At 46.1% G+C, this 12,993-nt stretch overlaps 2 protein-coding genes across 2 annotated transcripts; both read right to left on the bottom strand.

The window, feature by feature from the left end:
- Nucleotides 1-20: 20 nt before the first annotated feature.
- On the bottom strand, nucleotides 21-814 carry LOC134183695 (trifunctional enzyme subunit beta, mitochondrial-like). The gene is made up of 4 exons (XM_062651284.1): nucleotides 619-814; nucleotides 474-545; nucleotides 192-356; nucleotides 21-130 (listed from the first exon to the last, which is right to left on the bottom strand). The coding sequence occupies exons 2-4, from the start codon at nucleotides 516-518 to the stop codon at nucleotides 101-103; spliced, it is 240 nt and encodes a 79-aa protein (XP_062507268.1). The 5' UTR covers nucleotides 519-545; nucleotides 619-814; the 3' UTR covers nucleotides 21-100.
- Nucleotides 815-921: 107 nt separating this feature from the next.
- On the bottom strand, nucleotides 922-3,547 carry LOC134182924 (52 kDa repressor of the inhibitor of the protein kinase-like). Its single transcript, XM_062650366.1, has 2 exons — nucleotides 3,359-3,547; nucleotides 922-3,311 (listed from the first exon to the last, which is right to left on the bottom strand). The coding sequence occupies exons 1-2, from the start codon at nucleotides 3,545-3,547 to the stop codon at nucleotides 954-956; spliced, it is 2,547 nt and encodes an 848-aa protein (XP_062506350.1). The 3' UTR covers nucleotides 922-953.
- Between the last annotated feature and the right edge of the window lie 9,446 nt (nucleotides 3,548-12,993).

Here is a 12,993-nt window from a genome sequence, read left to right as displayed (position 1 = left end):
GCCACCAGTGAGACAAACATCCGTAATATAGCACAAACCAAACATACTTAAGGACAATATCAAACATAAAGTGCACAAAGTTAGACTCTAAAGTTCATCATCAATAACGTTCAACCAACATGGCGTGTCCCTGCAAGTAAGTCATCATACAAAACGAAGTCGTGACTCTCTGAAATCTCTTAGATGCTTACGTGTCCTCCAGCAGCACAAGCAGCGACGAGTGCTAACTTGTCGTCTTCTTTTCGTAGTCGATGAGCTGCTGTTGTCACCAGACGAACGCCGGTGACTCTGAACGGATGTCCAATAGACGGAGACCCGCCCCAGAGATTCATCTTTTCAACAGGCAACAACCCAAGCTAAACCCCAATAAAGACAACAAATTAATAATATAAAATAATTACAAAATATATTAATTAATTGAAATAAACATTAATTATAGTAATTTCATATACAATAAATTTGTTGATATCAACCTTCTTTCTAGACATGTGAGTCTGACAAAACCATTCGGAGTCCATCGCCTTTATGTTAGTTGAGAACTGGCCCTAAACAAATATGTTGTGAAAGTGTGAGTGTGTGACACATGTGAGAGATATGTGTACATGTGTGAGTGCTCACTGCAAATGCTTCACAGTGGCGGATCCAGGATTCTCACCAGGTACAGGCGCGGTCTGTCAGGTTCGGTAATGACGTCACCAGTTAGTCACGTGTCCATGTTCAACATTTTCGCAGCTGGCCCTCTAGGAATATCTTATAGTCATCAGTTCAAATGAGGTCGAGTTTGTGATATTTTCATATTATAACTATATTTCACTTTACTCAACACATGCAAAACAGGTTGATATATAACATCAGAAAACAGAGGAGTGTGGAAAAGTAACATCGCTGATTCAGAACTGAAGAAGAAATCTGATGGACCGACAATACAACCATCACTGAAAACAATGTCACCGTCACTGTGATTGTGCTTCTTCTGTTGTAGCAGTTGGATCCAGGAACAGCAAGCGTCTCGGATATGCCTTCGCAAAAGAGTCTATCACACGCTCATGGTTGACAGACAAGTCCTTGTGGACAAACATGAGCACTAGCGCATTTAGCCTGTCTTGTGCCATCGTGCTCCGCAGGTCTGTTTTGATCAGCTTTAGTGCAGAGTTCGCTCTTTCAACTGTGGCTGTGGTGACGGGTATTATCAACAACAGGCGAAGAATGCAGACAATGTTGGGATATCCCACTTCATTCACAGCACCCAGCGTCTCTGTAACACTGGTTGGTAAGGTAGCAGCACCTGCATACTCCCACTTCCTCTTCCATCGGCGTATCTCGGCCTCGAAAGTTGGGTCATCAGGCAAATCTGGAGCATAAGCCTTCAGGATAGCTGCCTGGTGGTGAGGAGTGAGGCTCTGGCAGTGTTTTGGCAGGAGCAGCAGTCCTTGCACTGATGCATGGCTCATGTCAGTGAACCTACTGCCAAGTTCACTGATCATGCTGTCAATGAATGGAATGAAGACAGCTCTCCGCCAGTAGCTCTCTGGAGTTGATGCAGGATGATTGCTGCGTAGTGTCTGTCGTGCAGCTAAGCGAGGAACTTGTGGATGGTCTTGGTCTAAGACACGGGATGTAACTGCTGATGCAGAGGCGAAAACTGAAGAGAATTCTCTCTCATTGTTACTTCTGATCTCTTCTAACAGACCTAGAACTTGGTTGATTTCACCATGTGCCTCCAGCACATCCAATTGCGATCCTTGCAGTAGAACACTCAGACACTTTGTGTAACCGAACAGATATGTGCAGCAGTACAGAGCTACGATGAATGAATCTGACGTTATCGAGCGGAGGAGGCCATTTGCCTCAGTGACAGACTTCGCATCGTACTTAGAGGCAGCAGTTGGAGTGGCAATGATCTGGCCTGAAATAACTTGGAGGCAGTGGACTAAGGCAAAGTACATATCTCTGAAGTCTTTTAAGGCAGTATGCCGTTCTACCCAGCGAGTTTCACACAGTAGCTTTAGCTTCTGAGCTCTGATTGGCTTTTCACCGGCAGATGTCCGCTTGGTGTTTTCTTGTTCAACACTCTGCTCTAATGTACGTTGCCGTTTTGGGGAGTACTTGAAGAAGAGCCCAACAGCCTTCAAGTCGGAAAGCATGCAGTGAACTTCAGACACATTACAAGACTTTGTCAACGCCAAGTTCAGTTGGTGACTGCAGCAGTGATAGTACTGTGCCCGGGGTACATGGTCTCGAAAATTCTTCTGGCAACCGTTAAGGTGGCCAGACATAGCACCAGCACCATCATAGGCCTGGGCTCGACAATGTGTTTCATCAAGACCAAGCTGCCTCAAGGCATTCCGTATCTCAGCACAGATGCTACTACCTGTCCCAAAGCTGCAAGCAATGAACTTAATCAACTTCTCTTCTGCCTTGTTGTCCTTCATGTATCTAAGAGACACTGCCAACTGCTCCCACCCACTTACATCTCTTACTTCATCTGCCAGCACAGCAAAAAAGGGACTCCTTTTTACATTATCCACTATTTGCTGAATTATGTCATCTGCCATCAATTTCATGAGGTCATTCTGGGTAGTTTTCGACATGTAGGTGGCATTACGAGAACAACACTCAAGGTGCTCCTTCAGGACAATATCGCCAGAATCGATAGCAAACTTCACAAACGCCATGAAGTGACCTTGAGGTGAATGATCATATGTAAGGTCATCACGGTGACCGCGCAGCGCTACACCTTCACGTGCAGCTAGTTCTAAACACCTCAGAACAGACAACAGTATACAACGATTGGCAGATACCCTTTCTGTAGCTGCTTGAGACTGCATCAGGTCTATCCTCTCAGAAGGGTGCTTGTCAGTACTAAGAAAGGCCAGCAACTTGGCAGCAGCATTTCTGTGGTACTGGGTAGATTCATGCTCAGCAGCATCAGCAATAAGATTCTTCCAATCCCTGTGAAGACGGACAACAAAATTATCACCACGGCATGATCCCTCTCGATAAACGGTAGGAAATAATACGCAGGGCAAACAAAAGAGGCCTTCTTCCCTGCGTTTGCCATAGTATCCTAGCCAATCAAATTGGTCAAACCACTTTTTCTGGACAAATCTCTCTGAGTAGCCACTCTTCCTGCGCTTATCAACATACTTCCTAAAAGGCAATATTGTCTGCTCGCTTGGTTTTCTCCTAGCAATCACTTTCACCTTGTCCTCATCACTGAGTGCTTTCCCTTCCATGGCTGTAGCTACAGCCTCCAAGAATGATCCATGGTCACTATCACTAACAACCTCTGCAGTTGTCGCAACCACGTCCTGACTATACCACCTCCAGACTTCATATTACCAACTCCGTCACTTACTGTCTGCACACTGTCATCGTCCTCACCAGCAGCAACCCCACTTTGACTGTCGTCCGAGATACAGTTAACACTTGTACTAGTGGCCGCATCTCTACACTCCTGGGATACTCTCTTCGCTGGCTGAAACATTTCTGCCAAGCTCCTCTGATCAGCAGCCCTCTGCTTAGGAGGACGCGTATGACCGTACATCTTTCAATGACTTCTCTCCGCCAACAACGAAAACTAGATAGTCGACCCTCCTGTGGAAAGTTCTCGCAACTTCCGTAGAACTAGTCTCGCGTAGCCAGACCTTACCCGCTAAAGCAAAGCGAAGCGAGTACTGTAGGGTCTGGCTACGCGAGGCTACCGAAGAACACTAGTAGTCCAAGACAAGCTCGTGTGCTTTGTGCCAAACTGGCGCGCTAAAGTTCCAGAGCTCGAGTTCATGCATGAAACACACGTGCACGTTAGCCCAAACGATACGTGGGAGTCGATGAAACGCGGACTACCAGTAGTCGACGACGTGTGAGGTACAGGCGCGCGCCTCTCGCGCCTATCCCTGGATCCGCCACTGCTTCATGATATTCGAACACGTCGATGTCGTTCAGCGTTAGCGTTTTCTTGTCGAGCAGCTTGGGAGTGGCATATGCCGGACTGTTGGACATACGCAGTCGAATTGAAAGTATGAAGTTACGTACAATGTGCAGATTACCCGAGTGATCTTTGGGATCTTGTGCAACGTTCACAAATTAAAGTCTCTGATTAATGGGCATCAATTATGAACTCAAAAGTTGTGAAAATGTTTTACAAAAATTTGAAACTGACACATGAACATGCAGGCAGACTGCCTGACAGACTGATAGACAAACAAACAGACAAGCACACAAAAAATATCTACACAAATGTAACGGTATAATACAGTATGTATGGTACAACTACGAGGTTGTCTGAACACTCTAACAACTCTACTCGCTACGCACGCGTATCTCTACATTACTAACTAATTAGTACATTGTCATTTCGCTACACTGCCTCCCTCTAAGTAGTAACTCGTCTCGAGTTTACTTATACAATTTAGGTCATAGTCTTTTGCCCAGAATGGTAGACGGCGTTTTCGAGGAACCTCTGCCTGTTTCGTTGTTGACTTCGCTAAAGGTCTGCAGTCAGTGTTCGGTGTCGGCGGTCCGTGAGGTGATGCGGCAGGAATGTTGGTGTCACTCGACGTCGGTCTGCTGGTACTCGGTGTCTCCGTAGTCTCCTTAGCTGATTCCCAAGAGTGTGTCAGAGGAGGGACCATCTCTGGTGGTCTGTTTTGGGTCGGTGGTGTTGATGTTGATCTTTTCCTTCTTTTCTCGTTAGACAGCCACCTATCCCCAGGGTCGTCAGCGTACAGTTGCAACGGTACTATACGTTCCTTGTCAATATAGCCGTCTGTCGGTCATCCGTGGTGTCACACTCCGATTTCTCGCTGGGCGACAACTCTGTTGGTGGGTTGTGTTGTGTCTTTCGTGGCTTGCGTTAAACGGTCAAAATGAACGACCTGCCGATTTCTTCCACTTACCGACTGGATGCTATATGTCACATCAGACAAAACCTTGACTACCGTGTATGGTCCTTGCCACGGTTTATGTAGCTTGGACGTTTTTCCCCGCTTAACATGTGGCACGTGTAACCACACTTCGTCTCCAACTCTGTACGGGACCCATGCACCCGAATGTCATAGTGACTCTTCTGTCTACGTTGCTGGGATGCCGTCGTATGTCTTACTGTCTCGTATGCTGCCTGCAGTTTCGTTCGTAGCTGTGAGACATACTCGGAGCAGGGGCGCGGATTGTCAGGAAGACATCCAAACGTGATGTCGACTGGGAGTGTAATCTCCCTGCCGGTGAGCAAAAATTGAGGTGTGTATCCTGTGGTTTCTTGGACACTCGATCTGTATGCGAGCATTACATGTTGTAAGTGAAGGTCTCAATCCGCCTGGTCGTCGTTGACGTAGGTACTCAACGTGGCTTGTAGGGTGCGGTTGAACCGCTCGATAAACCCGACCGACTGCGGGTGGTATGCGGTAGTCCGGGTCTTCTTTATCTCACAGTTCTTTGAAACAACGCAGACTCAAAATTCCTACCTTGGTCAGTGAGTATATAAGTCGGCGCTAAATCTGCATATGAATTTATGAAACACTGTTTTGGCCACGATGCTTGCTTTTTGATTAGTGATTGCAAATGCTTCTATCCACTTGAAAAAGTAATCGTCAATAACCGAAATATCTCGGTTTTCTCGTGCTGTCGTTGTAGCGGTTTTATGATATCGAGTGCCACCCGTTCCCTAGGCTATCCGCAATGGCTCGTACAGAGCGGGGCCCTTGGTGTGGTACCCGGTGATTTTCGTTGAACGCACTGGATGCAACAACGGCACCATTCTTCAACGTCACGACGTAAGCCTGGCCAGTAGAACCCTTGATGCACTCGTTGTAAAGTTTTCCTCTGCCCTAAGTGGCCCGCCGTAGAAGCGTCGTGACACAAATGAAGGATTTCATTCTTTATGCTTTGCGGCACCACTATACTTGTAGACGTACGTCACCATCGTGGAGCTCTCATTGTCGATACAAAATTCCATCTCGCACAGTTATCCGGTCCCATTGCTCCCAAATGATGCGAATGTTTGGGGTTAGCTCAACTATGTCTTTCAACTTCGGACGCTTTCCCAAGGCAACCCATTCTATTACCAGTTTAGTTCTGGCATCTGTCTCTTGGCTCTCCTGTGGTTGTCTTCTATAGTTCCGGTCCATCCGACTTTTCCGAAAATCTGTTGTGTTCGCACTCTCGTCTACAACGGCACCAGCAGTGGTGCTAGTCACCATGGCAAAGGCTGGCGCTGACGGAATGCGAAATAGCGCATCTGCGTTGCTGTGCTGTTTTCCCGGTCTGTGGTGGACTTCTATATCATACTCTTCCAGGAGCTCTAGCCATCTCGCAACTTGTTCTTCGGGCTTTGTAAATAAGCGAAGCCATTGGAAAGCCTGGTGATTTGCACTACCACCCGGCGTCCATACAGATAGTGGCAAATGTGCTTCAAGAAATAAACTAAAGCAAGCAACTCTTTACGCGTCACGGAATACCGTTTCTTGGCTTTAGTCAATGTGCGACTTCCGAACGCAATAACGTGTTCGCCATCCGCGCCCTCTTGCGACAAGACGCTGCCAATGGTGGATTCACTGGCGTCTGTATCCAGAATAAAGGGTCGGTCAAATTTAACGTGAGCTTTCGCTTGAGCGTTCTAAAGGCATCGTCACAGGTCTTGTCCCATGAAAATTTGACATTCTTTTCTGTCAAGCGCTGTAGTGGCGCGCACAGCTGAGAAAACCCTTTGATAAACTTCCGATAGTAGGTTGCCAACCCCATAAATCTACGCAACTGTTCCAAACAAACTGGGACTGGCCAAGTTTTGAGACATTCTACTTTTGTCGGATCTGGTCCGATTCCATCTTGACTGACGTGACGTAAATACGAAACACTGGGTTGTGATATATGGTACTTGGAAAGCTTGAGTTTAAGCCCGGCCTCCAAAAACAATTGGAACACTTCTCTCGGTCGTTTCAAGTGTTCTTCAAAAGTGTGGCTAAACACAACGATATCGTCAAGGTATATAAGGCAAACTGACCAATGTAAGCCAGCCAACGTTAACTGCATCAATCTCTGAAAGGTCGCGAGGCCGTTACACAGCCCGAAAGGCATGACTTTAAATTCAAATAAATTTTGTGTCGTGGTGAATGCCGTTTTGTGTCGGTCAGCGAGATCTACTTCGTTCTGCCAGAACCTACTAACTAAATCCCAAGTAGAAAGGTATCGTGGGCCTGCGAGTGCATCTAGACTGTCGTCAATGCGATGGAGTGGGTACACGTCCTTCTGTGTTACCGCATTCAGTCAACGGTAATCGATGCAAAATCGGGTAGATCTATTCCGGTTGCTTACGAGAACTACCCGTGCAGCCCACGCGCTGTTAGAAGGTTGAATTATGTCGCGTTCTAACATTCTCTTTAGGTTTTTTCTCACCTCTTGCTGTCTATGAACTGGCAAGCGCCGTGGTTGCTGGCAAACGGGAGTGGCGTCGTTTGTTTCTATTCCGTGATATACTCGTAAAGTTCGGCCGATGTCGCTCAGGTTAGTTAAAAATAATATTCCGGTATTTGCATAATAGGGGCTCTAGTTGATTGCGTTGTTTGCTTGTCAAATGCTCAGTGTAAAACAGGTCACACAGAGACCTCTCACTGTCTAATCCCTAGTGACTTTCTATTTCACAAGAGTTGACTGACGTCTGGTAGTCTCTTTCCTCATCTTGAATGGGAACAAAGTGGCCGACTGTTGTGTTCGTTATTAAGAAGATCCGTCAGAAGCGCGCGGGTACAGCCGTAGATGCACGGGCGAGACACGATTCACACGGATGATACGAAAACACACACACACACACACAATGGCAGCTATACACAACTGGTAGCTATACCCAACTGGTGCCGGCTAATCGCACTGATTGAATGACTTTACAGAGATGACTGTAAACTATTTACATAAATGCGACAAACGTGAAAGTTCTAGAAAAGAGGAGGGTCTACTGGCAAAAATTTATAGACACAACTATAACGTACTGTCTAATTACTTCTGTGGCTACGTGCCACAACACCTCCTTGCCAGGATTGAAGGTCCTTTATCAAACAACAATCAATTACAGATCCAACCGCTGCGGAGGCTTCCGCGTGCGCGCTGATCTCCGTGGGTTATGAGCTCCATACTCATCTCTGGTCTGTAGTCGAGGATTTTTCCGTTTCGTTGGCGCAGAAACTTCGTTCCTCGTCGTATGGCGTGTGCTCACATCGGTTTCGACAGAACTTTCACTACCTCAGTGTGACTCCGCTTGAAGAACATCTTCTATTTTCTCAGAACACTCGAGTGGTGGCTCGGATATCTCCTCATCTTCGACTGAGGTAAATCTGGGCCGTAGTTGCTCAATATATCGTTTCCAAGTTGGACTTTGGAAAAAACTCGCACGTTGACCGTTCTGGCTCCCAGTCTTTTAACGATCACAGCAGGCACCCAACGAGGATCTTTCTGTCGTCTTGGGCCACAATAAAGCGTGTAACGAGGCGTTCCAACTGAATACTTTGGTCTCTCGCTTGCCACTCGTTTTGCTTTATTGACTTGCCTGTTTTGCCGTGCTTGTAAGTCATGGGCTTTCGAAGGGACTAAAACATCAATCAAAGCTCTGATCTTTCTTCCATTCAACAACTCACTCGGTCTGTATCCGCCAATGGCGTCCTCCTGTACTGCATAATAAATTGTTGTAGAGCAGCTTTTGCTTGCAAACTAGACTTCTTCAAGGAGTTTTTGAAGGACTGTACGAGTCGCTCTGCCGCTCCATTTGTCTCTGAGTGATACTGTGCGCCTGAGAGATGGATGATTCCTCTTGCTTTGCACCATTCTCTAAATTCTCCAGAAGTGAAAGTAGTAGCATTGTCAGTCACAATTGAGTGCGGTTATTCAAAATGTGCAAATCTTGTTCCAGTAAGTCTGTATGGACTTTGAAGATGTTGAAGTTGTCGCATGGATGCACGGATACTTAGAGTAAGCATCAACGAGTACTAGCCAATTAGAACCCATGAAGTTGATTGCGTGATCTACGTGCACTCTGCTCCAAGGTTTTTCGGGTACCATCCACGGATGGACTGGTGCTTTACTTGGAACGTTTTGACGTTCTGCGCAAGCCGTGCAGCATCTAGTCATCCTTTAAATTGCCGCATCAATTCCAGGCAAGTACACTGCGGTGCGTGCTAGTTGCTTCATCCGTTGTATCCCAATATGACCTTGGTGTAGAATATCAAAAACTTGCGATTGTAACCTCTCCAGTATTACTAATCTCGAACCGTGGAAAAGACATCCCTTGGTGGTTGACAATGATTCCTGTAACTTTCTGAAAAAGTTGGCATCATACACAAATTTCTCGTTTTGTCAGTCTTTCCATTTTCACGATCTATGGCCAGCCGTCCCTGGTGTAACGTATTACCGTTGACAGAACAGGGTCTCTAGCCGATTCTTTAGTAATTACTCTGGGATCTACTGAATTTATTTGTCTGTTGATCATCCTAACTGTGCACACTGTGTCAATGTTCGCACCACTATCCTCCCTGTTAAAATTGGAATCCTCCCCGACTGGGTTTCTGCTGAGAGTGTCAGCGTTCCTGTGTTGTGAAGACTTTCGATACTCCACATTGTAATCATACTGGTTTAGCATTAGTACCCATCTTACTAAACGATTTGCGGCTAATGTCGGTATTTTCTTGGAGGGACCGAATAGTGCCAGCAGCGGTCTATGATCTGTCACAAGTATGAATCTTTGTCCGTAGAGGAAATGATGAAACCGTTTGAGGGCAAACACTAATGAAAGTGCCTCTCTCTGTATCTGGCCGTAGCTACGCTGAGTAGCAGTCAGAGTTTTTCATACATTTGCTATTGGACGCTCATTATTGTCAGTGTATCGGTGAAACAGAACGGCTCCAATTTCGACTTCTGATCATCACACGATATTCCCAATGGTAAATCTAGATTAACGTCTACCAGTACCGTATCCGCGGTAAGCGTGTTCTTAGTTCGGTCGGAAGCAGCTTGCTCTTTAGTGCCCCATCTCCATGTAGTTCCTTTCTTGATTAGCTGGTGTAATTGTTCCAGAGTCGTAGACAAATTCGGCCGGAATATGTTGTAAAACTGCACTGAACCTAAGAAAGACCGTAACTTCTGCACATTAGTAGGTGCAGGCATGGCCTTTACACCATCCGCTTTGTGTCCCTTTGCAACTCCTCTGTGTGATAATAAGTGTCCCGAGTACTCAACATATGACTGGGAGAATGAGCACTTTTTCAGACGGCATTTAAGTCCATTATCATTGACACGTTTTAGCAGACTTTGCATATTTCTGATATGATCCTGAAGTGAATAGCCACTTACTAAAATGTCATCCAAGTATACTGACACACCTGTCAGATCACGTGTTAACTGATCCATTATTTCTTGGAAGTAAGCGGGCGCGGGACTAATGCCGAATGGCAGCCGTAGTTGGAGTAGTACATCTCGGTGAGTACTAAGCGCTAACCTTATTTGAGATTCAGGTCCTAGACGAATCTGATTGTATGCGTCCGCAAGGTCGATTTTAGTAAAATACCATCCACCGGATAGGCGTTGCATAAGTTGCTCTGGAGATGGCAGTGGGTGTCTGTGCGTCTCCAGTTGTGGGTTGACCGTAATGGCATAATCTCTGCAGACGCGTCACTGTGCCTTTCCTTGACTTGGTGATGTGTTCTTCCTGATAGGTACCACCGGAGTTTCATAACCATTGAATTGAGCTTTCCTCCAGACCCCTTTCCTGATTCCGGCTTCATAAGCTTTAACAAGGTCTTCTTGTAATGCCAAAGGTACTGATCTAGGCTTTCGATAAACAGGTTCTGCCTCAGGCTTGAACTTGATTTCCAGCTCTATGCTTTTTAGTGTGCCTAACTCCGGCTTGAATAAGTATGGAAATTCTTCACAAAGTTGTCTGCACTCTTTCTGCAGTTCTCTGTCAGCTTTGAGGTCATCAAACACTGTATTGACACTTATGGTAGCTGATGAATTACTTCTGGTGAGAAGAGCATCCACCGAAATTCCAAGTTCTTGAATCCCATTTCTACCTAGTAAGTTAAGATTTGTCAGTTCAGTCATCTGAAAATCCAGTTCTTTCGTTTGAGAAGAAGGAAAATTGTGTTGTGTCACCTGAGAGTTTAGCTTAACACATCCTTTTACTGGCAATTTGTGCTGTCTCGCTGATTCAAATTGTCGATGCGATTCTGTCAAATGTGACTGACCGAGATCCCTCCATGTATTGCTACCCAAAAAATTGTCACCTGCACCTGTATCCACTTCAAAATCGAAGGTACGAGTTCCATTCAACTTAGCAGGTACAGTAGCTGCAATTCAGGTACTCTGTTCCGTTCTCTTTTGAATATTGCTCGGTTGGTTTGACTTCTGGCATTTTTCTTTCGGGTCTGATAGCTTTCGATTTGGCGCTCTCACCGCCACGTCCGGGGTTCGATTCTCCGTCTGGGAGGCAGAGAATTGGCGTAGTCGGCAGGATCCGCCAGAAATCAGTGACAGTTTAGCACCGAGAAGGTAAAGTATAGTTATCACCGTGTCGAAGCAAGGCAACGGAGCCACTGGTAGAAGCGTCACGGGAACAACTAGTGGCGCAGCGACGGCTACAGGAGGACATTCAACGGCGTCATGAGGAACAGATGCAAGCATTCCTAGCATTGTTTGAACGGCAGGAGAAGGGATACAAAACAATTAGTCCACCTTCGACAGCACTGCCTGCGTTCACGTCATTCGATCCTTCTGCAGAACTGTGGACGGACTATTGGTCACGGTTTAGCACGTACGTAAGCAAACGCTGTCCCAGGTGAACGAGCAGCACACGTATTCCTGACTAACCAATCTCCAGTAGTTTACAAGGCGAGAGCCAATCTAGCAAGTCAACGATCTCCGCCTACCGACATCAACACGTTATCGGTTATGGAAATCCATGATCATATGATAGATCAATTCCATCCTAAACGTTTCGTCGTACGAGAGCGCTTCAAGTTCTGGACAGGGATGGATAGAAAAGCAAGTGAGACAGTGCACGAACTTGCCGCTAGTAGACGCCAGAACGCTGTCACTTGTGAAATTTCTTCGACTAAGGATCCGCTAGACGAGGCTATGAGAACAAGTTTTATTTGTTCATTGAATAATGAAGCTGTACTTAAAGCTATGTTTAAGGTTAAGGACGACGAACTGACTTTTGCTCGCGCAATTCATTTGGCTATAGAGACGGAAGAGGCAGCGAAGATGGCCGAAGAAACTGTCTATGGTCAGCAACCAGAGCTCGTGAACAAAGTGCAGCTCAGCAATTATCGATGCGACAAGACTGGTCATGATCAGAAAGATTGCCGTTACAAACATTCTACCTGCAATTACTGCAAGAATAGAGAGCATCTTGAGGCTGCATGTCGAAAGAAGAAGGGGAGGGTCCACTGGCAACTATTTATAGACACAATTACAACGTACTGTCTAATTACTTCTGTGGCTACGTGTCACAACAACAGTCATTCGATATATCGCCACAGTTGCGGTCACTCGCAAAGATTATCGATCTTATATTGGTAACAGGAGCCTATAGTTAGATGCAGCGTGACGTTCTACACGTGTTTGATGGGTCCGGTAACCTACTTTTGTTTCTGGACCATGTGAAAGTTTGGACTGCATTGAAGAGTTTTGAAGACGAGAAGAAAGCACTCGCCCTAGCCTCTCGTTTAGAAGGAGCTGCCTTCGAAAACTACAGACGTTTAGAAAGCGAGGAAAAGAAGAACTTTGATACTATTGAGACTTCACTAAAACAAGAATTTCTTCAAGGAGCTAGTGACAGACGACGCGCAGTAGAAGAGCTACGAGGCAGGAAGTGGCGTCAATTGGATGAACCGGCGGCGGTATTTGCGCATAATGTCCGAAGGTTATAGTACATTTAGCTTACCCGGAATTTGACAGCGCATCCACTCTTACTATAGCTAGAGACGCATTTCTGGACGGCCTTCCTAGAGAATT

This window comes from Corticium candelabrum, chromosome 8 (assembly GCF_963422355.1).
Source record: "Corticium candelabrum chromosome 8, ooCorCand1.1, whole genome shotgun sequence".
NCBI classification, from domain to species: Eukaryota; Metazoa; Porifera; class Homoscleromorpha; order Homosclerophorida; family Plakinidae; genus Corticium; species Corticium candelabrum.
The sequence above is the reverse complement of the archived record's forward strand: the minus strand, read 5'-3'. Positions and strand labels throughout refer to the sequence as shown.